Source organism: Anoplopoma fimbria, chromosome 7, assembly GCF_027596085.1.
Source record: "Anoplopoma fimbria isolate UVic2021 breed Golden Eagle Sablefish chromosome 7, Afim_UVic_2022, whole genome shotgun sequence".
Classification (NCBI taxonomy): Eukaryota; Metazoa; Chordata; class Actinopteri; order Perciformes; family Anoplopomatidae; genus Anoplopoma; species Anoplopoma fimbria.
This window is the reverse complement of record NC_072455.1, coordinates 4,918,666-4,945,958: the sequence shown is the minus strand read 5'-3', so window position 1 is coordinate 4,945,958 and position 27,293 is coordinate 4,918,666. Positions and strand designations below refer to the sequence as shown.

Below are 27,293 nucleotides of genomic sequence, written 5' to 3'. Positions count from 1 at the left end.
AATAAAAATAAAAAAATCATAGTATAGTATTTCAAAAAAATTCACAGTATGTTGAAAAAAGAATATCAAAAAAAACATAATTAAAAAATCTTAGTTAATTATGTCAATAAAAGTCAAAAAAAGGTCCTGGTAAATTAATGTTGAATAATGTCTCGAAATAGTTCCAGCATAGTATGTCAAAAGTCATAAAAGTTGATACTTTAGTATGTCAAAATAAATCATAGTTTAGTATGCCAAAAAACTCATAGTATAGAATGTCGGAAAAAAGTCAGAAATAGTCCGAGTTAAATATGTTGAAAAAGTCCCCAAAAATCATAGTATAGTGTGTCGAAAAAAGTCATGAAGAAAACATAGTAGAAATAGTATTATGCTATAGAATGTAGAAAAAGACCAAATGAGGGACATTCTCAGGTTTGTCACTGGCAGAGGATGCAAAGAATGAAATCCTGCAAGTGATGGAGTATCTTGCGCCTCTTGTTTCTGAGCTTAAGGGATCTCTCTGAAGGAGCAAAACTATCTTTGGACTTTGATAGAGCCAAAGAGCTTTAATGTTTTCTTTATGAGCTTATAGGAAGGAAGTAGAGCAAATTTGACTAAAAGAGCAGGACCAGTAAATCAGCTGATAGTTGCTTATTGCAGATGTATCAATACCTGTGTATATGCAAGCCGAGAAATGACAAAGAATTGCAGTCAAGATATGGCAAAGATATGTTTGAAGACATTTTGAAATATAAGCAGTCACCTTCAGTCCACTAGAAGGCACTGACATTTTTTTTTTTTTGTAAAAGGCCCTGCTTTGTACATTACTTAGTCACAGTTCTTTAATGACCAAATGCTTTAAAGTGATTTATTTATGTAAAAAAGAAAAAAATATACATACATATTTAAGCTTTTTTATATATTTAAGCTATAAGTGGCCAAAAAAAATTCTCAATAAATGCAAATCTGAAGGAAGGAAGATCCGGCAAGTTTTCTGATAAAAATTACACAATAAAAAAAAATGAAATCAAAAAATAAGTTTATATTTGAATATAATTAGGTGGATTATTTTGTATCTGTTTCATACATATTTTTTCTTGTGAAACGTATGTCCTGATGTGTCAAAATTCTAGAGAATACGCAAATATTTAGATTCACTTCCTTTTCTCCAGATGAATCTAACATATTTGTGTGGAACAGCACAACATTTATTCTTAAGTAATAGAATTGAAGCATTAAAAATGACAATGACTTGATTTGGAAAGAAAATAGGCAGGGTTTTATTTTCCAGAGGTCACAAAAGAATGTCAAATATGAATGTGTACAGTTTTTTTTTATGCAAATGATCACTTTTGACGGCATTCAGTTAAGAAATGCCAGGGAATAAATAAAGAAAATCAAACAGGAAAACAAGGAGCATCCTCCGTGTCACATACAGTTTTGGAAGTCGCAAAGATCAGACTTGAGAATGTCACAGGTCCTAATGGCTCATCTGAGCGATGAGCCCCTCCAGCTCTGGACGGCCCTTGAACCGCGCCTGGAAATCAGCCTCGGTGTGCTGAGAGGAAAACGGGAAGATTATTATTATTATTATTATGATTATTATGATTATTAACATTTAAAGGATCAGTTTACAATTTTCAAGTCTGTCAACCATAGTCAGGTGACCGTATTGTTATAGAAAAAGTTTTTTTGCTGTAATTATTCCTTCTAAGTGTTGGAGACAAAATCCACAATTTTCCTTTCACACAAAAATCATCACATATGGGAGGATTGTTTTGGGGGGCTGTCCACATATATTTGGCCATGTTGTGCAACTAACTGACAAACAACCTAAATTCTGACCTAGGTAAACGCATGCTTCAGTACAACGTGGCAGAGCTGTCATCGTGATCAACTCACCTCTTTCACAGAGAGCTGAACTCCCTCTGGTTGATTCTTCATAAGAACGTCTATGAAAACGGGACACGCTGCGGCGTTCAGACTCCTCAACTAGACAAACACAAAAACACAGTTGAGTGGTCGGGTATTAAGAATTCCTTCAGGGAAACCATCAAAGCATACAGCAGCTCTGAGCTAAAGGGGAAACGGGTCGGCTTTACCTGGACCACTCGCTCATGCGTCTTCAGGATGGCATCAACGTACATCTTGGTGCCTTGCTCTTGCATCAGCATGACCTCCGTGGTCTTGGTGGGTAAAGCATAGCTGCGTGTGAAAAGACAACAATTGAGAAAAAAAAAATCTTTAATACTGTGCTGCAAAGATGACAAGAAGACATTTGAATGTTTTTGATTCCTGGTGCTTTTATTGCCTTTAGGAAGTTCGAGTATCATTTCGAAAGTGGAAGTGTGTGAAATTACTTGATTGTTTCATAGAGTTATAAAACGTACATACAAAACGTATACAATAAAAAAAACTTCAGTTACAACTTTATAAGTACTATGTGCTTTCAAATGACATGTTTTTGTGGTATCATTTCAAACAAACTGCTGCAGGTCTAAAGCTTATCCTGTCAGTTTCTTGTCAGCTTGCTTACTTCCTTATGAAGTAACCAATTCCATAACTCAGCTATACTTATCTTCTTCTAAAAAAAAAAATGAAGACTCATATACACACAGTAATGTCTCTCTAACCTTTCTGCCACTTTGATGCCGAGCCGGTTGCAGAGGTTGTGGATGTACTGGGAGTAATGCTCCACCAGAGTCATGTCATAACCCGACACTTTCACGTTCAGAGTCCCGTATGCCGTGTCCGTCTCGGCCAGGATCTCTTTCATCTGGTGTTTGTCTTTCTTTTTCTTTGGCTAAAACAAACAAAAAAAATTTAAACATGAGACACTTAAACAATTTTAATACCAGACACTTTATACCCCTTGTCCAGATTACACAAAATGTAGGCTAGGGCTGTCACTTTTTTAAAACAAAATTCAGTTCAAACATAGGAATAAATGAAATACTCAAACTGTAATTACTTATTCAAAATGACTTATTCAAAATGACTTATTCAAAATGACTTATGACTTATTCAAAATGACTTGTTCAAAATTCATTGAAGTAGTTTGCGTTAATGTCCAGCAGAGAGTGCTCTTACATTTCTATCAGCATGACCTATTGCACAACTGAACTACCAGTAAACTAAGCTAATACATCAATAAGCTAAATGGGTTGTGTGTGTTAATTCAAACCAATTGTGTGTCTGTCCAAATTTGGTCAAATTTTGTAGGGTCTCCTGATGGCTTCACTCATATTTCACCCTTCAATAACCTGAGTGTTTTGGGTTTTTTGGGGATGAGGTAGCATCAGTAAAAAATAAAAACAAGAAAAACTCATCTATCTATCTATCTATCTATCTATCTATCTATCTATCTATCTATCTATCTATGTTTCCTCACCATAAAATGTGAGTATACTGTTATACTAAACCAGAACCATACAAATCTAATCATATACAATAAGTTTCAATGAGTTTTGAGTGGGAACTAGTCAGTTTCATGTAATTCTTATCTATGGTTATATATCTGGGTATTTTGCCACTGTTTGTGTCTCAGTGTTGATCAGGATGTGAGCACTGTCATTGACATGTTTTTATGGGTGAATTAATTGAATTGAAACTTGAACTTTTGTACAAATGTACCAAAAAATTAAATAATCAGTTATTAGAAGTGATCTTATTACAGCTGGGATGTGTGGCCTTTTGGTAACGGAGTTCTATCAAACTACACGCTTACAGCTCATTAAGAGGCAGAATTTGAAGAAGAAATAAATGATGTTTTTAATAAAAAAAAAAAAAAAAGGTAATCTGGTTTTTACTTACTAGTCTTACTGCGTCTTTAGGTAAAAGATGTCTCCACCTCCCAATCCCGTGTGTTGGCATGGATTTGTATTGCCGTTCGTTGACAAAACCTGAGGATGAAAAGAAAATGTGTCAGTTCAAATAGATGTTCTGTATAAACATGCTACACATCTTGGTTCATGCAAGATACATTTAACAGGGGAGAGATTGTCTGATAGCAGTAACACAAATACAGTGTTTTACATGCAAAGGACCAATGTGTCAGTCATAGTGGTTCTTTAAATACTCACCCCAAACAGGATGCTGGATGGATGGTGTGGCCCTTTAAATACAATAGCATTAGTGTCAGTCAGAAACAGTATTAGAGAAGATTCATATCACCAAGGTCAGGTTAAGACCATTTTGAATAATGTTTATAATCTGCATTCTTGTGACTAACCAGTTAATAAAGAAATACTGGCTGTACACCTGCTGGGGCGAGTTTTTTTGTATATATTATTCCATCAATCTGGAAAAACACAGCAACATCACTAACAAGAAGTTTAACAAGGCAAGAACAATGAGAAGTCAGACTAAGAGGCAGGTTATAAATAAACAAAAAGCTAATTTAAAAGAATCTGACCTTCTGTAGTTAACATAGACATGTGTGCACCATTTGGTTTTTTTATGCAGTGAAGGATTATTACATTTCGGGTGCTCTCACTTTCTGTTTTACCGACCAATAACAGCTGTTTGAATAGTTTAGATAAACTTTTGGCTTGTTTACAACTTGTCTGATCATCTGTTTGCATCTTTCTTACCCTGTCAAACTTTGTTGGAGTAATGTTGCTATCTTCCCGACACTCGGCAGTTACTTTGGCCATTTTTCTTGATAACATTTTATGCAACAAAGGTTTGAAAATAATACCCAAGTGGTACTTTACTTTACAATAAAGCCTTCAGTTAGCCAGGCAAAATAGAGCAATGCAAAAGACTTACCGGCATGATGTCAGTGCTTGGTTCAACACAAATGCCTGTTGTGTGACAGACACCTGCAACTGAGGAAAACCGGAAAAAAAAAAACCAATCAGCTTCTATAAAGCATACGCTTCTCAAAGTTATCGTAAAATATGACTAGTTTTGAATACAGTCAAACAAATCTAGGTATGTTTAAACAGATCTCGAATGCAGCACACAGACAGTCGAGATAGGTCGATATCACATGATGATTTAGGTAAACTCTAACTATGGCTTCACGATTAAGGTAAGACAGTGACATGTTATTTTCTTTGCACATGAAAACCTTAACCTGAAGTTTTTCTTTCCAACTTGTGAAATTTTAAAAAGATTAACACCCTTTAACTCTTCTGTAAATCACAAAAACGACCTGCATGGAGGACTGCACTACTGTTAAAAGGCAACTAGGATTAACTGGGTTTGGGGACGTGTACAATACTCCTCTATTGTACATTATCTTCTGTAACAGTCTGTTTTGAACAACAAATAGTGCTGAATTTATTAATTTGAACCACAAATTAAAATGTGTAATAATCAGTATTTTGTTACTGATTATTTCACCATTGATAATTCATTAAAAAAAATAAAAAAATTCCCAATGTGATGACTAATGTTAGCTGCTTTTCTGTGATTAATTTAATTAAATATTAATTGTCTTTATAGTGTTTTTGATTGTTGGTTGGACAAAAAAAAAAAATAAAAAAAATAATCCTTAGTTAAGATCAAGTTGAATCTGCACACACACACACACACACACACACACACACACACACACACACACACACACACACACACACACACACACACACACACACACACACACACACACACACACACACACACACACACATTGTAACACACACTGTGACCTCTGTGGAAATAAAAACAATAATCATTTATCAGAGAGAATATGTAAATATGTTTACCTTTCTAAAGACAGCATTCATATCTCGGCCTCTCTCTGTCGGTCTTTCACAGAAAACACACACCTGGTTCTCTTACAAGAAAGAAAACATTCAAAACACACACACGCCGACTCTACCGAACCCGGAAGTACGTCACAGGAAGCTACTCCGTCCCCATTTGATGTCCGTGGTGTGAAAACAGCAGAACAAAGGTTCCGGGACGTGAATAACACCGGCGCTGTGTTTATATTTGTTTATTACACGTTGGGTGTATATTATATATTTTTGCGTATTTCTGCTAGTTCAAATGTAAATGTTTAATAAACTGTTTTTTTAAACTTTATTTTTTTTTTAATGAAATGACAATATCCATCTTGAAACCCTTCTTTTTTTTTTACATCAAAACCTATATATAAATGCTTATTTTCCCATCTTTATTATTTTTAACGTATTATTATTTGTCTCTTATCATACTGTGGTGTAAGTAGTTTTTAGGGGTTTGTATTGTTTTGACTTTTGTCAGATACATTTTTTTTTAGAATCCTAAACGGGGTTTTAAATCATATAATTATAATTATGTCACTTTTACTCACCTTGTTCCTGACATCTTCCTGAATCACTGCACACATCTGAATTTTTCATCGAGTTCAGTAAAAGTAAAATGAAATGACAGTTTAGTCTGTTGTTTTTTTTAAAGATTATATATCTGCCCGTTCGACCAATGCACACATTTGTCATATTTTCACAAGGACAGCTTGTCAACTTTGCACATTTCAACAGGCTTTATTATTATTATTATTATTATTATTATTATTATGAATTCATCATTTCAGTTTGGCCCCGCACAAAATCACTCGTATCAAAAAAAATATTTACTTTTAACATTCAAATATCTCAGGTCTTACATAGCATGTAGTGTAGTAAAGTGCAAAATTCCTCATCACCAGAAACTGATATTTTGAGAATAATGAATGAGCTGTGCATAGAAATTATTCTTTTTTTTTTAAACAATGCATTAACTGCTTCTGAAGCACAACTATGAAAAGAAGATGTAGACTATGTAGACTGTTGTTAAAACATTGCATTTCTTATTCAAATGTCATGCTAAGCAAACAAAACCTTTTTAAGTATCCATGCACGCACACACACACACACACACACACACACACACACACACATACACACACGCACATCCTCACTCTTTGGCTTGCAATGTTTAACTGTAGCATGAATGAAACAATCACAACAGCCCGTACACGCAGGACTTGCGGGCGTGTTCGCTCTCCTTCAGGTCAAATATGTCGGCCTGTTTACGGATACAGATCCAAAGGCTTTCTATGGTGATGGAAAACTGGGCAACTCAATGAATTCAAACATTTTCCTGCCTGTGCTCGGAACATTTTAGAAGCTTTCTCTGCCTAGCACCCGTTATATCAAAAAGCAGGTGAACAGGTGAAAGTTCTCAAAACGGATTAGATTAAATCGACAAATTCCTCATATTTCATACATTTTTTTGGAGCAAAGTGGTAGAAAATCTGGCATCAAAGACATGCAGAAGTTTTTTTTGCCAAATTCAGTTTGAGGAGTCCTTCAGCCACATTCTTCCATTATACATTCACATCCGTGTATTTACGAATACAGCAAAACGTCTTCTACAATAAAGCACCTTAGTTAAGTTCAGCAGTATGCGACACAGGTTTAGCACGAGATCCACATTGGCAGATTCTCAGCGCACACGTTAGTTTTGAAATCCAGCTGTATAGAAGCTCTGTTATCATCCAGTGTGTCATCTCAGAATATTGAAGGGGGGATTTGAGGCAAAACGCGGTAGCTGCTCGAGTCCTGAAATGTACATGGGACATTCAAATAGAAGATGAGTGCAACCCCAAAACAGATGTTACAACCATAACATCTGTCCAAAGTGCTTTAATAACTGTAAAAATATATTTATACAAATCCAGTCCCAAGTTAAACTCCCCGGTCTTCCCCGTCCTCCTCTTCTCCATCCTCGTCGTCCTCTTCATCATCATCGTCCTCCTCCTCCTCCTCCTCCTCCTCGTCTTCCTCCCCTGGGCTGTAAAGATCTTCGGCTAGCTCGCTCTGCTCACGTCCTTCCTCGTCCTCGTCTTCCTCCTCGTCTTCCTCCTCGCCCTCGCTCCTCATTTCCTCCACGCTGCTGTCATCGAGGTCGTCGTCGTCGTCGTCCTCCTCCTCCTCCTCCACGGCCTCTTCTTCATTCTCCTCCTGCTCCTCCTCCTGGAGATCTGAAAGATGACCTGATGATAATGGACCTGACAGAATAAGAAAATCTGATTGGAAATTTTAGAGAGGTGTTGATGGTATTTCTATTATTTTGTCCGCCCCATTTGTATGGGATCCCCACACATAAACTGCAGCCTTAAAATGATCGTAAAGCTGATTCAACACCTCTCTTTAACATCTGTTGTCTGCACAATGTTGAGCAACACTGACGAACTCCAGCAGAGTTGTTATAACAAGCTCATTTAGCCGACAGGACAACGTGACATTAAAAGGAAAAAGGAAAATTCCTTACAGAGGGAATTTATGGCAGCAACAATGTGACATGGTAGTTCCTCATCAAGGAACTTCCTCATTTCTTCCTCCATCATCACTCCAAGAACCTCCGTCTCCATGTCGACGTATTCTGGGTAGAACATGTTTTTTCTTAGCTGCCTACGGCACCTAAAACACACGCACCACGAATAAAAGGTTTTTGTTAAGATTGGATACTACATTTCAAGAGATGTTTTTATTCTTTTCATCTAAACGATAGATAGATAGATAGATAGATAGATAGATAGATAGATAGATAGATAGATAGATAGATAGATAGATAGATAGATAGATAGATAGATAGATAGATAGATAGATAGATAGATAGATAGAGAAACGTATGCTGCTTAGAGCTTCTCAAACGACAGGACTTGACATTTCTTGTGGTGTACAGTATGAGAGTAAAGTTAATATTTATGGGTTTTGGAGTGTCAAACTAAAACAAGCTATCAAAATTGATCACGTTAAGCTCTTGGCAATTTTTACTATTTCACTACTACTTCAATTTAAAATATTTTCTGACAAAACAATTAAACAATCAATGGAGAAAGTCATCTGTGAATTTATCAAAGATGAAATGAATTGTGAGTTGTAGCCCTGAATGAACATAAAAGCAGTACTTACTGTTTTCCTGTTGTCTTATACGCCTGAAAAAGGGACAAAAAAAAAAGTTGTTTGGAAACAAATCATACACAAAGTACATTTCCATATAAATAACCTAAAAGTAGTAAATTATTGGTGCAGCCCTATGCACTATGGGCATGATTGATTGGGAATCTAATCCAAATGTCAAATCTTTGCAATGTACTTAAAAAATTATTACAAGACAAACTCCGCTACTTGTTTCAAATATCTTTAATCTTTTAACACTAGTGGAAAATAAATTTAAGCAAGTCAAGCATGTTTTACCCTAATAACTTCAAATCGTGAGCAATTCCGTAACTGGTGTACATTAATGGTCTTTTTGTGTACTTTGGGAATAAGTTGGTAAGTAATTTAAAGTGTATGTGATTTTTGCCAAATGTTCCAGAACATCCAAACAGCCCGACAGTGTTGAGCGATGCGTCTCACCTCAATGAAGCGGAAGGGGTCGTTTTCCTGCATGAGGCTTTCGATGCCGCAGCGGACCTCCTGCAGACGGGCCTGGTCCTGGCAGATCCTGGAGATGTTCTTCTGAATCGCCGGCCCGTTTGTGTCACAGTGAGTGCGCGTGCATTCTCGCAATCTGGTGACAAAGCGGAGCACTTTGGCCTTCATCTCCTCCCCCAGCCTGGTCAGGCACTGCTCAGAGTCGTCCAAAAACTTCTACATGAAGGAGGAAAAGACGAAGAACACAGGATGTTAACAGGACTTTAGTAAAAAATCAAGTCATATTTTAGCATTGACTTAATTTAAATATAAATGTTGGATTACTTTCATGTTGATTCAACTTGTAATGTACAGTTTTAATTTTCATGATTTTTTGTACTTTGCCCCTTCAATAAGTCTTTAATTAAAGAAAACGACAGGGGATTATGTAAACAAAACGGCTTGTAAAAGGGTTAAAATTCTGAAACATGAATAATTATTTGTTAATAATGATCAGTACTAAAATAATTGTAACTGAAAGTGGAAAATAATATGAATTAAATGTTTATATGGCAGTTTTTTGAACTGTTAAAGCTTAACTGTAAAGAAAATGCAAACTGTATTATTTTTACTTATTTTCTCAAGTGTAGTTAACTTAACTTTTTACATCAGAGTTTTACAGTGCATGTAGGTTTTCACTTCCCTCATAAATGAAAGCTGAATAGAGGTCTCAAGTGTTTGCTTAGCCCGACTTATTCAAGTTTCATGTTTTAGATGTCTCCTATTAAAGTACCAACAGCAAAGAGCGTCTTAATGTTGCTGTCCATGGTGCTGAAAAAGCTGGAACGACCACAACTCATTTTGTATGTGACGAACAAAACGACAAAAAATAAGTTAATTACACAATACAAAGCATTTAATAGGCTTGAATTAAAAATTACTTAAAAAAAGAATGTGCTTTGTTAGCCCTGTTGAAATACCAATGTGTACCATCGTACCTTATTCTGCCTCTCCTTCTCCTTCTGCTCCTGGAGTTTCTTCTCTGCCATGCTGTACTTCCTTTCAACCCTGTACAGCTGCTTATCCAGTGAGCCCTGGAAAACATTAGGAGGCAAAGTGCTCAATGATAATGATGTCGCAATAGATTTTAAGATTTTTAAAATTCCAAAAACACAAATCTGTCAGTGTAGTGGTTGAAAGTGTAAATGACTACTATTGTTCCAATGACAAATGCTTGTTTCAGTGCTGCTTATAATGGCTTTCAAACGTCATGTTTCAACTGAAACCTTCTTTATTTTATTAAAAGGTGGCAGTAGAGAGCAGACAGTTTTATTATTATTAACCACTTAAATCAACCAGTGATGCAATTCCTTTCTTGATGATTCTGTTTGATATCAGCTCTGATTAGTCTCCCCATCGTGCCCATAACAGAGCACCATACAGTGTGTTTTACTAGAGCCATTACTTTCTTCCTATTTTATGAATTTCCTTTTATGAAAATATAAATCTATCAATAAATAGCCACTTGTAGAACCTTCATATGAGTTTATTTGGAGCAGAAAATGTCTAGAAGTCATTAGCGCAGCACTGGAAACGTTCCCTGTGGTTCTGGGGTTTTTTCTATTCCACCCGAAATCTTTCATTATTGCCTTTATTAACCAACACAATTTTGAAGGTCTACTGCAGGTCTACACACGTTGAATTCAACAGGTTTCTGGGCTGAATATACAGAGCATTGAACTGGAAGCCTCTCAACTCCACACTCTGTTCAGGAGAACAGAGGCACAGGAAGTGGATTTAACTCTCCCATAGAAAGACCGCAGAGTCACGTGACTCTTTCATTCATTTACACGCAGCCATACACCCTCACTACAACAACAGCTGACAATATTCATTCATCAGGGTTCCAGACTCATCACAAGACTTTGTGTGAGCAAAACAATCAGAAGGTGGTGAAACCAAATGGAGTAGGGTTACAAAACACAGAGTTCCTTCACATCTATTTCTAACCTGTGTAGAAACCATGATGACGATAAAAGTGTACCTTTAGATCTTTCATCGTGTTTTTAAGGGTCTTGATTGTGTGTCCCGAGTGTCCTCCTTCTATGGTGCAAGCGTTGCACACGCACATCTTGTCATCCATGCAGTAATATCTGGAGTGGCATACCAAATATAATCAGGATTCAGATGAACCTTTTAAATGACAGATCTTCTTGAAAAACAGTCTTGCACAAAGTGGCGCTTCAAAGCAGGAAAAAAAAAAAAATCCAACTACTGTTAGAGAAATAAAATGGAAAGAAACTATTTGTTATTGTGAAAAAAATGTTAAGTTAATGACACGGAATAAAAGTACACAAAAGAAGTAGCTTGAGCTTCTTTGTACAGAGACAATGGGATTGAAGCAATCCTAATAGATATCAGCTGATCATCACTGACTCAGAGTATTGTTTCATTCATCCAGTTTTTAGCGGTCAAATAGGTGAATGATTGATCGCTGTAACAGTAGATCAAAACTTTGTGGCATTGAAGAAAAAAAAACTGAATTTCACTCCAAGATAAAAGACCCACCTTTCTTCAAAATACAAAACACAGCAATATATGAGTGCAAGTGCCTCCTACCTGTATATCTCATCATGATCCAGGCACTTCCTCTTCCAGAAGTCGTTCATCGGTTCGGTCAGAGGATGCTCGCGGAACGCCGGCAGCTCCAGATGTGGCTTTACATGCTCCTGGCACATCGACACCTCGCACTTCAAACAAGTCTTGACCGCAAACATGGACACGGCAGCAGCTCCCTGCTTGTCACCTGCACCCTGAGAAACGGTAGCAGCAGAAGACTCATCTCCTACAGCACTGATGCCTGATGCCTCGGCGGCAACTGACGGACAATAGTCACACGGAACAGCAAACAGACTTCTGGCTTGCTGCGCCGACAGAGAAAACGACAACACTTCTCTGGATTTCAAAGCTGCAGTGGTAGCTCTGCGGCGGTGTCGGTAGTCGTCAGCAATATTGGCTAGTTTGAAGTTTTTCTGAAAGTTGGTGCCACACCGGTGGCTGTCGCGGCACTCCGGGCAGCGGAAGCGACCCCGATCTGCTTGCCTCTTTAGGCGGTCCAGGCAGGTCTTGCAGAAGTTGTGGCCGCAGGGAAGCAAGTGGGGGTCGCGGTACAAGTCCAGGCACACGGGGCAGGTGAGCTCCTCTTGGAGGACGCTGGACTGCTCTGACTGGGCCGAGGCCATGTCAGTATTCACACTGTGAGGTCCGAACGGTGAGTGGTAGATTTAAAAGATGCTGAAGAAGTGGTAATTGGAGATAGATGGAGAGGACGCACAGTGTGGAGGGGGGAGAAGCAAAAGTGGCTGCAAGCGTCCTGATGTAGAATTTCCACCTTCTGTAGATGAAGAAATTGAAAGAAATGCTTGTTTTTAAAAGTTGCTAATAATTCTTTAAGTTCTTAATTAATCAAAAACTCTAAATATGCACTGTTTTCAACTTGTCAGGTTTGAGGATTTGCTACCTTTCTTTGTTTTAAACCATTGTAAATTTAAAACTTTTGACTTTTAGACTGTTCCAATAGAAATTCCAATATGACACTTAAACATCAAGAAAATTTCAAATTATATGGATCAAACAAATTATTGATTATGAATGTATGTGTTCATTTAAATTAGAAGATAGATCATTTAGAATATAAAGTGTCAGAGGCAAAATGCATACATTTCCAGAACCCAAGGTGATGACTTTTAATTGCATTTTTCTGTCGGACTAACAGTCCAAAACACACACAAAAAACTTATAACGTTATATAAAACAGAATAAAAATAGCAAATCCTCACAAAAAGTTGTAACAACAAATGTTTAGCACTAATGCTTTAATAGATAACTGGAACGATTGATCATTTATCAAATAGCTGGCAATTCGTTTTCTCACAATGGATTAATTGACTAATGGCATCAGCCTCAAAAGAAAATATTCTTTAGTCGCATCCTTCTTTATTTATACGATTAAAGCTGAAACATTAATGATTCATTGATTGGACGATGAACTAAATATTCATCAGCAACTGCTTTCAATTAATCGGTTTATTTTTCAGGCAACAATGCAAAAATCATTCTGTGGTCCTGGTCCCTGAAATCTGAATATTTGGCATTTTTCTCATAAATAAAAAAAGAATAATAAATCTTTAGATTTTGGACTAATGCTTAGATAAAATAAGCAACTTCATTACAAAAAAATAATAATAAAAAAAAATAATAATAATAATAACCACTTCCTTCTTCCTGCATGTTATTTTTTTTACAGAGGATTAAAATGAAAGTAAAAGTGTACATGTGACATTGTTCAATAAAAAATAAATAATATAATAAATAAATAAATAAATAAATAATTATAATAAAAATGTTATAACAGAGGATTAAAATAAAGTAAAAGTGTACATACATTGTTCAATAAAAAAAATATTATAATAATAATAAAAAAATAATAATAAAAAATAATAATAATAAATAATAATACAAAAATTCCTAATAACCACTTCCTTCTTCCTTTTTTTTTTTTTTTTTTACAGGGGATTAAAATGAAAGTAAAAGTGTACATGTGACATTGTTCAATAATAAATAAATATATATAATAAATAAATAAATATTTATATATATATATATATATATATATATATATATATATATATATATATATACACATTTCTTCCTGCATGTTATTTTTCAACAGAGGATTAAAACGAAAGTAAACAAGGTCAGTTGTCCTGACAACGGCTCTTAACGTTGCCACTCGCACACACCGTGACCGAACTAGGTTATCGGGTCACACCACACATATAAGGGCCAGCTAGCTTAGCTACCTAGTAGCAAGCTAACGTCACACACTGTGTTGCATGGAGCAGTATGAAACACACACACACACACACACACACACACACACACAGGAGTCCTACCTCGACAGAGCCGGAACACTGGTCCCCCTCGATCCCGTACACACGCGTCTATACCACAGAAGAAGAAACGAGGCTAACGTGTCAGGTGTTGACGCCGCGGTGCACCTGTCGTTCCGGGTCCAGGATGCTGCGTTCAGGGCCCCTCGGAAATTCCAAACACACACCACATAAAATTTATTGTTGATAAATAGTGTTTTTTAATTAATATGATGCAGAATTTAACAGTGCTGGAAATGGTATTTAGTTAAAAAAAACACAAAAAAAAAAAGACTACTTTTTTTTTTTATGTAGTTTTATAATTTTTTTCTGTTTTGTTGCTGTGTTTTTTTTTTATAAAATGTTGTGTTTTTTATTTAGTTTTTGTGAAATGTTGCTGTGTACGAAATCACGGCCCTTATAAGGGACTAACGGCTAATTAACTGGAGTGATGCGGGGGAATGGTGCGTTCAGGGCCCCTCGGAAATTCCGAACATCACTGGTGTTATTATTTATTCAGTCTTTAACTTATTATATTCCTTTATTGAAATGAAAGTAAAAGTGTACATGTGACATTGTTCAATAAAAAAATTTTTTTTATAATAATAAAAAATAATAATAATAAATAATAATGATAAATAATAAAAAAAATAATAAAAAATAATAACCACTTCCTTCTTCCTTTATTTTTTTTACAGAGGATTAAAATGAAAGTAAAAGTGTACATGTGACATTGTTCAATAATAAATAAATAGTGTTTTTTAATTAATATGATGCAGTCTTTAACAGTGCTGGAAATAGCATTTAGTTTAAAAAAACACAAAAAAAATACTCTTTTTTTTTTATGTAGTTTTATAATTTTTTTCTGTTTTGTTGCTGTGTTTTTATAAAATGTTGTGTTTTTTATTTAGTCCCTTATAAGGGACTAACGGCTAATTAACTGGAGTGATGCGGGGGATGCTGCATTCAGGGCCCCTCGGAAATTCCGAAGATACACCACATGTACTTTACTGGTGTTATTATTTATTCAGTCTTTAACTTATTATATTCCTTTATTGATCCCCATGGGGGAAATTCAAGTGTTGCAGCAGCTCAACTACACAGACACAGACAATAAATACACATACTATACAACTACACAGACAATAAATACACATACTATACAACTACACAGACAATAAATACACATACTATACAACTACACAGACAATAAATACACATACTATACAACTACACAGACACAGACAATAAATACACATACTATACAACTACACAGACAATAAATACACATACTATACAACTACACAGACAATAAATACACATACTATACAACTACACAGACAATAAATACACATACTATACAACAAAATAAAGATAGAACAGGAATAAAAATGTACAGTGCTGGAAATAGTATTTAGATCATTTAGAAATTATTGGATTTTCTTTTTCTATTTTTTTAATGTAGTTTTATAAATGTTTTCTGACCTGTGTAATACAAATACACTGTGCAATTATAGTTATAATAGTTATTCTGGTTTGTATATATAATATATTAGTTATTGTGGATTCTTTACTGTTTTTATTGCTTATTTATAATACTTGTTTTTTTATCTATTTTATTTTTTTCTTATGTCTCTTGTTTGCACTATACCCTATGCTGCTGTAATCCTGTACATTTCCCCGCTGCGGGACTAATAAAGGATTATCTTATTTTATCTTATCTTATCGTATCTTTTGTTGCTGTGTTTTTCTAAAATGTTGTATTTTTGATTTAGTTTTGTAAAATGTTGTTGTGTTCTGCACTAGCCACAAAATCACGGCCCCTGTACGTAAAGAAAGTACTCATACATCAATGTAAACATAATCCATGACAAGTAAATGCCCTGAATGAAAAATCTACTGGAAGCAACCGACTAAATTAAAAGTACAGACGTATTTGCAGAAAGAGAACTGCATCCCTGTGACAGACATATCATATTTAAAATTACATTATTAGATTGTTATTGTTATAGTTAGTTATAACTACTTTATATACAGTTGGCTTATTTAGTTTAGTGCATCCAAATCCTAGGGGCTGGCCAACTCCATGGTTCACAAGATAAGTCTAAGGGGCAGTGGTCGAAGAAAAAAATGATATTTTACTTATACAAAAGTAACAATACTACTGTGTAAAAATGTTCTGTTTCAAGAAGAAGTCCTTCATTCAGAAAATATTGTTGTGCACAATCCAAATTAATGTTATCATTATGTAAAGGACCTTCAAAGTGGCTTTGCATCATTTAATGGGTTTTGGACTTTGGCTGTAGTTGACATCTTAATAAAAACGCACAAAGCAAAATATCATATTTTTAATCACAAGTTTTATTATTTTGCCAAAACAACTGCCCACATAATTTCAAATGACATTTTCACACCAATTTTATTTAAAAAAAAATGATTGATGTTAGAATACGCATACATAATACATTTGAAAAAAAACAGAAATACAACCAACAACTCATAAAATATCATAACACTGCACAAGGCCAATGAAATCCAATCAATACATTTGATCTACTCTTTGTATTTATATGAGTGCATGCTGTATTGGAAAATTTAATTTAAAAATAAAAGAGAAAACAGAGAAAAAAAAAAATATATTATATATCATATCATATATATCTTTTAACACCAAATGATAATACAAGCATTTTTAAAATAGAAGCCAGCTGGTTATGATACTGTTATAGTATGGTCAATTATAGTTAATTAAAATAGATAAAGAAATGTAAATCAAAATGTTTTATTCACCAATCCACCATCCAAATAATTAAATAATGCAAAATGGTTAAATGAACCTAACTTGTGGGACATAAACTTGATGATGCAACCACTATACCATCTATAAAAGTCTCAAAAATGTCTGTGCAGTTGATTTGACACTTTTCTAACACAGTTAACCTTGAGCATTTGCTCTTTACTTTGCATACTGCATCAAAGTTATATAGTGTAAAAATAATTACATAGTGTGGGTGTTTTGGGGAAATCTTTCAGTTATTTTTCATTATTCTACATATCTCAAAAGGTTATTACTTTTAGCAACACTAGCAGGGAAGCACTAGTGGTGACAATGTTGCTCTGTCGGTCAGTTTACCACTTTTGTCCAATCAGAAATATCTCAGCAACAAATGAATGGGATGCCGGGAATTTATGTACAGTCCAAAAGTGTTCTTTGTCAATCACTGTCCAGGCATGTGAGAGTCCTCAGTGAGGACGTTCCACTGTGGAGACGAAAGGACCCTTAATGGTGAAGCCAAGATAGAAACGCATTTGACTCAGCGCTGAATAAGATACAACCTCTGTTGTAACCTTTATTTTCTTCCCTCCAGCACAAACAATCACTTCATCCTCTTCATGTTCCCAGTCTAGCTCAACCCAGACTGGTAGAAGCAGGTCTTCAATTTCTGGGATTCGCCACACATCCCCATTGATCCATTTTTCGTTGATCCGGCTCAATTTCTCCCCAGTTCTTTCATCCTGTTCACGAGCTAGCTCAGCATCCACCTCTTTTTCCACGATTGCATCCAGCCTTGATTTGTGGATCCATCTGCTCAGTACAGACCTCTTCCCCAGAAAAAACAGAGGCAAAAGGTAACGGCCTCGAAGGTACTTGGCATCAGATCTCTCAAACGCTTTCTCCATGAATGTGACAAACTGTTGCAGGTCAGGCTCAAACATGAGGTCAAGGGATAGTTGTTCAGGCTCTCCGCTTGTTTCTTGTTCCTCATCGCTGTCCTCAACCTCCAAGGTTTCGTCTTCTGACCCCTCATCCTCTGTGGCCTGTTGTTCCACTTCTTCATCGTCCTCATCTTGCACCTCATCTTGCACCACTTGAGGCCAAAACAACAGCAGAGCCACAAGGTAAAACTCTGGGCTTCTACACCCCACATCTGTGTCCAAGAATCGGTGTATTATTGCTTTGAGTTCATTCTCTGAGGTGAGCTCAGGAGAGTTATGCATCTTGTTGCTCAAGATGATGTTGGAGAGGATGTAGCTCTCGGCTGCTTGGACATTGTCACGATTGGCCTCGTAGTTTGTTTTCAAATCATCTTGGATGGCCTCTAAATCCGACACACTTTGCTCTGCCTCCTCAAAACCTGCAAATCTTCCCTTTGATGTGAAAAGGCCATGATTCAGACGATCTAGAAGGCCTGGGAAGCTTATGGATTCAGCCGCTGTTTTTGCTGTGTACATTTCGTAACAAAGTACAACGTTCTTCCAGAAGTAATGTGGCTCTGTGGATGTCATGTCAAGCTTGGAGTAGGTAAGGTACCGTTCGAAAAAGTCAAACTTAGCTTCAACTTCCATTACTAAGTTTTGGATGAACCTCCCGTGTTCCTGTGAAGGATTAGATCTTACTGCTTTGAGTTTATCAAAGGATATCTTTGCCACTTGAATGAAGCCAAAAAGGCCTCTGTTGTTAAAGGAATCTGAAATGCTTATAGTACCAGCCATGTCCCTCATTTCCAGGCCCTCTTCTCCGTCAGCTTTCATCTCCACATCTTTGAAGGCTTTGAAAGCTTCTTCTGCCATGTGTAAGATATCCTCCAGTTGTCTGGCTTCCCTTATCAAACGATTCTTGTAAACCTGCCCGAGAGTGTCAGCCACATAAGAGTTGTTTGGAGCTCTTGCAATTGCTTTCTTTGCCCATTCTTCAGCTTTTGTATAGTCAATGATGCCTCTTCTGATGTAAATGAGACGGGAAAGGGTTTGGGGGTATATGTGGTTTTGTTTAAATTTATTTGATGCAGCTGTCAAGATGGACACAGCGTTGTAGAAATTCTCTTCCTCACCTATATCTTCAATCAACCTTGAGAACTTCTCTTTACCCTTTTCTCCAAATTCTCTCTTTGTCAGCAAATCTTTGATGAACTGGAGTATATGTGGTTGGGGCTGATCTCCACAAAGTGAGAACATGAAGTTCTTCACTGTGGCACTCCTGGAAATCCCTAAGGCAGCTAGTCGCTTCACAGCACACTGTGCAGAAATTGGGTCAATGATACAAATGTGTTCAGGGTTTGTACTGGATATGCCCACAAACAATGTAAAAGGCTCCATTCTTTCTTCAAAGGGGGGGCCTCCGTGGATGGGATCGGGTGGTCCAAGGATCTGTTGACACTCAGACATCAGGAGGTAGGAATCAGGAACGTACGCGTTCAGCAGCGCCAAAAAAGAGAACAGTTGCGTGTTGGTGGACGTTGGATTTTGTTTCACATACTCTGAAAGTAAATTCTGCACTAACATAATATTGTCCCCATCTGACTCCATGATGGTTAGCTTAGAATTCAGTTGGAAGATGAAAATTTAGTTTTTTCTCTTTGGTGATGCTTCAAAAGGGTAGTCCAGCAGAGTTCAAGTAACCTGAACAAAATGAATATCCCCTTTAAACACCCGGAACAATAGTATAACAATTGTTATTGAATGATTGGCAATTTAATACAGTTGTAAACGTATAAAATAGGTCTTTATAATATTAAACAATTATATCTATTACAGTGTATTTATTTTTTATATTCATTAATGAAGTATACATTTATTAATATATAAAAAAAATTAAAAAAAAGAAAAAAAATCAGCTCATCTGTCTCAACTCTCTAGTCCTGCACTTTATTTGAATGTGTCACGGTTGGTGTGTGGACCCAAGAGCAGTATGACGAGGAGACAGATAACATTCTGGAGCTTTATTTGAAGCTGAGAACACAGCAGACAGACAGGCAGGATATGACTCACAGTGGGAAACAGGCAAGGGATCAGGCAGAAGGAAACCAGAGGAAGCAGAGGCTAATCTCGTGGTCGGGGACAGAAGGCTGAGTCGGTTAACCGGGGCAGAGGCAAGGTAGGAATACCGTGGTCTGGGACAGAAGGCCAGAACTCCTCCGAGGCCGCAGAGTCAGAATCCTTGAAGGCTGAGGCAAAGGCGGAGATTTGCAGAACCCCTCTGGAGGGGGCGAACAGGAGGACAACCAAAACAGGCAGAACCCCTCTGGAGGGGGCGAACAGGAGGACAACCAAGGCGGGACGAGAGGCAGAACCCCTCTGGGGGGGGAACTGGAGGACGGCCAGGCCGACAGGGCCTCTCTTCAGGCCTCGAACATTAATGGACATTTATTAATTTATCAAATAAAATAAGACTACCACCAGGCCGACGGAGCCTCTCTGGGGGAGTCGTCCATGAAGACCGACCAGGCCGACCTCCCTGGGGGTCTAGTCCATGGGGACGGACCATGCCTCTCTGGAGGTCGGGCGAGGAGTCGGCCGGGGCGGCGACGGAACAGGAGTCTTCGGAGGACGGAACAGGAGTCGGTCGGGGCGGATCCCCTCTGGAGGTCGGGCGGGGTCTGTCGAGGTCGAGGTGAGAGGGAGTCTGAGACTGGGGCTCTGGAGACTGGGGCTCTGGAGACTGGGGCTCTGGACCTGGGGCTCTGGCGGCAAGGACGCCGACTCAGGAGCTCGGGGACGCTGGACCCGGGGCGGGAACAGGAGTCGGGGGACGCTGCGCCCAGCGGGAACAGGAGCAGGGGCGCTCTGACGGCAGCGGAAGGAGCAAGTGGACGCTGCAGCCCAGATGGGACGGAACCGGGAAGGCTGGACGGCCAGGACGGGACCCGGGGAAGGCTGCGGCCCACTGGAGTCGGCCGGAGCACCGACGGGACGGGTGGTGCAGGAGTCGGACAGAGCGGCGACAGGTCAGGAGGTGCAGGAGTCGGTCGGAGCGGCGACGGGTTGGAGGTGCAGGAGTCGGCCGGAACAGCCGACGGGTCAGGAGGTGCAGGAGTCGGCCGGAGCGCCGACGAGTCAAGAGTCCTGGAACGGGCAACGGAACAGGTGTCGGCAGGGTCGCCGACAGACGCATCAGGAGTCGGCCGGGGCGCCGACGGGTCAGGAATCGTCAGGGGCGCGACGCGTCAGGAGTCGGCCGGGCGCCGACGGGTCAGGAGTCGGCCGGAACGCCGACTGGACAGGAGTCGGCCGGGGCGCCGACGGACCAGGAGTCGGCCGGAACGCCGACGGAACAGGAGTCGGCCGGAACGCCGACGGGACAGGGTCGGCCGGAACGCCGACGGGACAGGAGTCGGCCGGAACGCCAAAGGGTCAGAGGTCGGCCTGAACACCGACTGGACAGGCGTTAGCTGGAAAGCCGGCGGGACAGGAGGTGCAGGCAGCGGCCAGAAAGCCAGCGAGACAGGCGCAGTCTGGAAAGCCGGCGAGACAGGCGCAGTCTGGAAAGCCGGTGGGACAGGAGTCAGCTGGAAAGCCGGCGGGACAGGAGTCAGCTGGAAAGCCGGCGGGACAGGAGGTGTGTGCCAATTGTGTGCCAATTATGTGTGCCAATTATGTGCCAGTTGCCAGACTTCCCTCATCAAACGATTCTTGTAAACCTGCCCGAGAGTGTCAGCCACATAAGAGTTGTTTGGAGCTCTTGCAATTGCTTTCTTTGCCCATTCTTCGGCTTTTGTATAGTCAATGATGCCTCTTCTGATGTAATAGAGACGGGAAAGGGTTTGGGGGTAAATGGGGTATTGTGTCAATTTATTTGATGCAGTTTTCAAGACGGACACAGCGTTGTAGAAATTCCCTTCCTCACCTATATCTTCAATCAACCTTGAGAACTTCTCTTTACCCTTTTCTCCCAATTCTCTCTTTGTCAGCAAATCTTTGATGAACTGGAGTATATGTGGTTGGGGCTGATCTCCACAAAGTGAGAACATGAAGTTCTTCACTGTGGCACTCCTGGAAATCCCTAAGGCAGCTAGTACCTTCACAGCACACTGTGCAAAAATTGGGTGAACCATACAAACGTGTTCAGGGTTTGTACTGGATTTCTTGATAAGGACGGTAAAAGGCTCCATTCTTTCTTCAAAGTGGGGGCCTTCGTGGATGGGATCGGGTGGTCCAAGGATCTGTTGACACTCAGACATCAGGAGGTAGGAATCAGGAACGTACGCATTCAGCAGCGCCAAAAATATATAAACAGCTCTAAGGCACGCCTTCTGCATTCTGCACATTCTTGAACCTTGAATCTGACGTGTGTCTCATTGTGTTTAGTTTCACTCCTCCTTGGTCATTAAGACAATACCTACACATTCAAGACAATGCCAACTTTCGAGTTGCGTTTACACAGAAATGAAAGTGAAGCCCTTCAGCTCAGTTATTGCATTGATTATAATAAATGTTATGCTTTCCTGTAAATGTCTTTCTACTTTATTAGCCTGCATTACTTTGTGTGTTTAGCCTTCCAGTCAAAATGAAACTCCACCAAACAGCTGTCATAACGAAATAATAACATAATCTTGCAAACAATGAAGATAACCAATATATGAAGGCTTGCTCTTATGATCTCAGCCTTTTTTTAAATGAAAAACTCTACTGTACGCTACCTGCACAGTACCAAACAACAAACAGGGTATGCAACTTGCTGGTAGACAAAGGAGCCTTTAACTTTTTATGGCTAATTTCCTTTTTCATGACAACTCTACCGTGGTTGAGTTTTTAATATAACTCACACTTTTGTAAAATATATTAGGCTTACAGTTATGCATAATCAAAGAGCCCTTTAAAAGAGAGAGGAAATATTGGACTTACATTTGTCAGGTGGCCGGAAACCAGACTTTAAATAAATGCTAATGTTAGTCCGTCCCCACTGGATATGTGAATGAGAACCATTTGCCACTTTAAATCCCTATATTTAGCATTACTAAGCAGTATAAAAGCTTTTTAAACAAAATGAATATCCCCTTTAAACACCCGGAACAATAGTATAACAATTGTTATTGAATGATTGGCAATTTAATACAGTCGTAAACCCATGAAATAGGCCTTTATAATATTAAACAATTAAATCTATTACAGTGTATTTATTTTTTATATTCATTAATGAAGTATACATTTATTAATTTATCAAATAAAATAAAAAAAAAAATAAAAAAAAAAGAAATCAGCTCATCTGTCTCAACTCTCTAGTCCTGCACTTTATTTGAATGTGTCACGGTTGGTGTGCCGGGCGCCGACTGGACAGGAGTCGGCCGGAACGCCGACGGGTCAGGAGTCAACGCCGACGGGTCAGGAGTCGGCAACGCCGACGGGACAGAAGTCGGCCGGAACGCCGACGGGACAGGAGTCGGCAGGGGCGCCGACGGACCAGGAGTCGACGGGTTAGGAGTCGGCCGGGCGCCGACTGGACAGGAGTCGGCCGGGCGCCAGACGGGTCAGGAGTCGGCCGGTCGCCGACTGGACAGGATCGGCCGGGCCCGAAGGGTCAGCCTGACGCCGACTGGACAGGATGGAAAGCGGCACAGGGTCGCCGGAAATGCCGGGTCAGGAGTCGGCCCTGGGCGCCGACTGGACAGGAGTCGGCAGGGGCGCCGACTGGACAGGAGTCGGCAGGGGCGCCGACGGACAGGAGTCGGCCGGAACGCCGACGGAACAGGAGTCGGCCGGAACGCCGAAGGGTCAGAGGTTGGCCTGAACGCCGACTGGACAGGTGTCAGCTGGAAAGCCGGCAGGACAGGAGGTGCAGGCAGCGGCCAGAAAGCCGGCGAGACAGGCGCAGTCTGGAAAGCCGGTGGGACAGTTGGTGACAAACTTGGTCTCGCGTCTCTGGAGCGCCTCTTCAATGAACCTGAACCGGGCCTGTGACAAGGTGTCGAACGCTGGGTCCATGTCGTGGCCAGATCGTGCTGTCACGGTTGGTGTGGGGACCCAAGAGCAGTACGACGAGGAGACAGATAAAGTTCTGGAGCTTTATTTGAAGCTGAGAACACAGCAGACAGACAGGCAGGATATGACTCACAGTGGGAAACAGGCAAGGGATCAGGCAGACGGAAACCAGAGGAAGCGGAGGCTAATCTCGTGGTCGGGGACAGAAGGCTGAGTCGGTTAACCGGGGCAGAGGCAAGGTAGGAATACCGTGGTCTGGGACAGAAGGCCGAGACGGTTAACCGGGGCAGAGGCAAGGTAGGAATACCGTGGTCTGGGACAGAAGGCTGAAAGCGGCCGGGGCACAGGCAAGTCAGGGAAGTCCAGACAGGCAGGGTCGGCAACGGGAAATCAGTCCACGGGAAATTGCTGGAAAGTGTAGCATGAAAACAACGAACGATCTGGCAGCGAGTGTGTGAATGAGTGGGGCATTTATACTGCAGGGTGTAGGTGCAGCAGAGTGAGCAGGTGAGAGGGATTGTGCTGATGAGGTGGGTGTGGCAGACAGGTGCACTGCATGAAGCTGATTAGATGAGTGAGGGAGAGTGTGGTGAGAGAGAGGGGGCTGGGCTGTGAGCTGGAAGTGGAACTGGGAGTGGCCGGAGTGAACTGAGAGAGAGTGACAGGCAAACAGAGTGAGCCAATTAGGTGAGCCAAACATTTCAGATTGAGTTTAAGAACTGGCAGATAAGATAAGATAAGTAAGATAATCATTAGTCAGGTGAACAGAGTGAGCACAAAGAGACATTAAAGAAAGACAAGATAAAAATAAAAATGAAAATAAAAAATAAAAATAAACCCATAAAAAAACAAGTAATATAACATAACTGAAAATAATATTTACAGACAATATTAACATTTCAGATTGTTTTTGTGGGAGCTTTTTCTTTAATAACATATAGTTTAAGACTGATCACATGGCATCAAACCACCTCCACCGATGGGAAATCAAATTATGTCAAATTATGTAATTTATATTGAACATTAAGGCCATCAGAGTCTTCCTATTATAACAAAACTCCACATTTAAAAGATTCTTATCATCAATAAAATCCTAGAAAGTCTAAAGTTGTGCACCATGACAAGTTCACTCACATGTATCAAGCACTAATGCAAATGTTGACAACAAAACACAAATGTAAATCATGTGTATGTCAAACATCATTTAACCAAAATAAAAGCACTGATTTAATCTGTTCTAAAGTAACACTTCAACACGAGCAAAGAGGTCAGTTAAATATTTAATTTACTAAATAATGCAGGTAAGAATATTTTTTGTTTCAAGAGGATACATTCAACATTTCCTACACAGTTCAAAAATACACAAAAGCTAGATACAGTATAATGATGATCAACTCACTTTAACCCCAACAGTTGTATTGAATTAGTAGGTACGCCTGTTCTTAACAATTAGCATCCTGTAATGAGAGAAAAAAGGGTTTTAGAAAATGATTATAATGATTACTGAAAAAGTTACTTTTATTTCAAAGTGAAAGCAGGGTTAAATTTTAACATGTTCCTTGAGAAAATTTCCTTTGCCCAAACATGTACTTCTTTTCAAAAACACATTACGCTTAGGAAAATGAATATGATTAAATTATTATTAATTTAATTAGGATTTATTAAATATTTGCCCCAGTTGCCTGTGTTTCTTGTTGCTTTTTGAACTTAATACAACTAATGGATATTTGTCTAACTAACAGCAAGATTAAATAAGTCTATATGTTATCAATGATTGGAGGTTCAGTTTTTTCATATGTTAGCGTCTGGACTTCAGTCATGAATAGCTAAATATATTTTGTGATCCAAAATGTGGCTTTTGAATAATGAAGTGCCACCAGAATCATCGTCTCATCAAGGGACCACACGGGCTTGTTTGTTGTCCATTTGTTAACCAACATTTTTTAATAAGTTAAGTTAACAAGGTAATGAACTATAACGCTATAACACTTTACATTTAAACTGTCTCAAGAGGATTTTCACTGTTTGTTCTGGACCCCAAACTGTATGGTTGTTGGGTCAGTGGGTCTCAGCTGATGACTGCTGAAAGTTAAATTCTATATCTGAAAGGAGTCTGGGATTGAGTCTGTCTTTAGGAAATTAGGAAACTACTGTGTACTCACCGATCTTCTCCTCGACCACCAACGGCTTACGCCGTTGGAAGATGAGCCCACTGTTGTCACTTCGCCAGCTTAGCTTGAAATCAGTCACCGACTGTTGTCTCAGGCCTGTGTCCAACTAAGGGCAAACACCAGAGTTAGAAAAATCTAAATCCTTTTTCGCTGTTACGCTCCACAAATCCCCAGAAATAGCTTTTCCTGTCCATCTGTGTTACAACAATGTATCTGTAAATCTATTAAAATATGAATAAATCTATAAAACCTTGATGTTACTTTATCAGATATACTTTTTTTTACCTTTTTCAGGATAGCATCAATGACTGTGGAGTCAGTGAGGTTGACATCAGAGTGCACCGTCATCCTTATTATCATCTTCTTTACTTTGAGACCTGAAGTGTCCCAAAAAAATCATACTGTTATGTGATCATTGGCCACATCCAGGCACTTATATATGAAGGTCATCGGAACCTTTTTCATCTGCATGTTTTATGAGAAAAAAGGATACATTATCAATCATAGACTATCAGGTTTTTGTCAAAGAAACTGAATTATTTCAACATGCAATAACTGGTTTTTTTGGGCCACTTGGAGACAGCAGAAACAAGTTTTAATACACATATCAAATACAACATAGACACATTATCTTCTAAAGGAGATGTTCACAAACAGTTGCATATTTATACATCAAGCTTTTGGAACAACATAAGCATTCAGTTGTAGTTGTGTTTCCGGCCTCCACATGATTGTAAGACCAGTATTACCTCTTCTTTTTGCTCTGTTTTGGTCCCCACCAACCTCCCCAAAAAATATCAGGCTCAAGTGGATTTTGAGCCTGATATTTGCTCCAATATGCTTCAATATGTTCACCAGCGACATCCTTCTTTCATAGATATGAATGAAAGTCAAAATGTAAGGGTGCTTAGCAAACTTCTCCAAAATCAAAATAACTTTGGTTAGCATGTCTGAGAGTTAATTTATTCATTTTAAGTAACTCACAGTAACTGACAGACGAACGTGGCCTTCTGGTTTTGTGAAATATTGTTGTGTTCTGCACTAGCCACAAAATCACGGCCCCTGTACGTAAAGAAAGCACTCATACATCAATGTAAACATAATCCATGACAAGTAAATGCCCTGAATGAAAAATCTACTGGAAGCAACCGACTAAATTAAAAGTACAGACGTATTTGCAG

General features: G+C 39.1%; 3 protein-coding genes across 5 annotated transcripts; all 3 read right to left on the bottom strand.

The window, feature by feature from the left end:
- Positions 1–1,235: 1,235 nt before the first annotated feature.
- On the bottom strand, positions 1,236–5,852 carry mrpl48 (mitochondrial ribosomal protein L48). Its single transcript, XM_054601709.1, has 8 exons — positions 5,694–5,852; positions 4,750–4,808; positions 4,062–4,093; positions 3,793–3,881; positions 2,613–2,782; positions 2,082–2,184; positions 1,882–1,971; positions 1,236–1,537 (listed from the first exon to the last, which is right to left on the bottom strand). The coding sequence occupies exons 1-8, from the start codon at positions 5,712–5,714 to the stop codon at positions 1,460–1,462; spliced, it is 642 nt and encodes a 213-aa protein (XP_054457684.1). The 5' UTR covers positions 5,715–5,852; the 3' UTR covers positions 1,236–1,459.
- A 609-nt stretch (positions 5,853–6,461) lies between these two features.
- On the bottom strand, positions 6,462–14,401 carry zgc:92594 (uncharacterized protein LOC436996 homolog). 3 transcript variants are annotated; one of them, XM_054601556.1, is made up of 8 exons: positions 14,270–14,401; positions 11,934–12,708; positions 11,359–11,467; positions 10,313–10,408; positions 9,318–9,551; positions 8,871–8,893; positions 8,227–8,375; positions 6,462–7,963 (listed from the first exon to the last, which is right to left on the bottom strand). In XM_054601556.1, the coding sequence occupies exons 2-8, from the start codon at positions 12,554–12,556 to the stop codon at positions 7,641–7,643; spliced, it is 1,557 nt and encodes a 518-aa protein (XP_054457531.1). In that variant the 5' UTR covers positions 12,557–12,708; positions 14,270–14,401; the 3' UTR covers positions 6,462–7,640. The 3 variants fall into 3 exon arrangements, with proteins under 3 accessions (XP_054457531.1, XP_054457532.1, XP_054457533.1); XM_054601557.1 differs by having other exon boundaries at positions 6,462–7,948; XM_054601558.1 differs by having other exon boundaries at positions 6,462–7,936.
- A 3,057-nt stretch (positions 14,402–17,458) lies between these two features.
- LOC129093441 (sterile alpha motif domain-containing protein 9-like) lies at positions 17,459–19,561 on the bottom strand. Its single transcript, XM_054601460.1, has one exon. The coding sequence runs from the start codon at positions 19,550–19,552 to the stop codon at positions 17,489–17,491; it is 2,064 nt and encodes a 687-aa protein (XP_054457435.1). The 5' UTR covers positions 19,553–19,561; the 3' UTR covers positions 17,459–17,488.
- Between the last annotated feature and the right edge of the window lie 7,732 nt (positions 19,562–27,293).

Excerpts from the sequence above, each read along its gene's own strand:
- mrpl48 (XM_054601709.1), bottom strand. The coding sequence starts at position 5,714 with ATGAATGCTGTCTTTAGAAAG. Across the intron at positions 2,783-3,792 it reads CTAAAGACGCAGTAAGACTA|CCAAAGAAAAAGAAAGACAA; the intron begins GTAAGTAAAAAC and ends TGTTTGTTTTAG. Across the intron at positions 1,538-1,881 it reads TTCAGCTCTCTGTGAAAGAG|CACACCGAGGCTGATTTCCA; the intron begins GTGAGTTGATCA and ends TTTTCCTCTCAG.
- zgc:92594 (XM_054601556.1), bottom strand. The coding sequence starts at position 12,556 with ATGGCCTCGGCCCAGTCAGAGCAGTCCAGCGTCCTCCAAGAGGAGCTC. Across the intron at positions 8,376-8,870 it reads TATAAGACAACAGGAAAACA|GTGCCGTAGGCAGCTAAGAA; the intron begins GTAAGTACTGCT and ends CGTGTGTTTTAG. Across the intron at positions 7,964-8,226 it reads TGCTGCCATAAATTCCCTCT|GTCCATTATCATCAGGTCAT; the intron begins GTAAGGAATTTT and ends TTATTCTGTCAG.
- LOC129093441 (XM_054601460.1), bottom strand. The coding sequence starts at position 19,552 with ATGGAGTCAGATGGGGACAATATTATGTTAGTGCAGAATTTACTTTCA.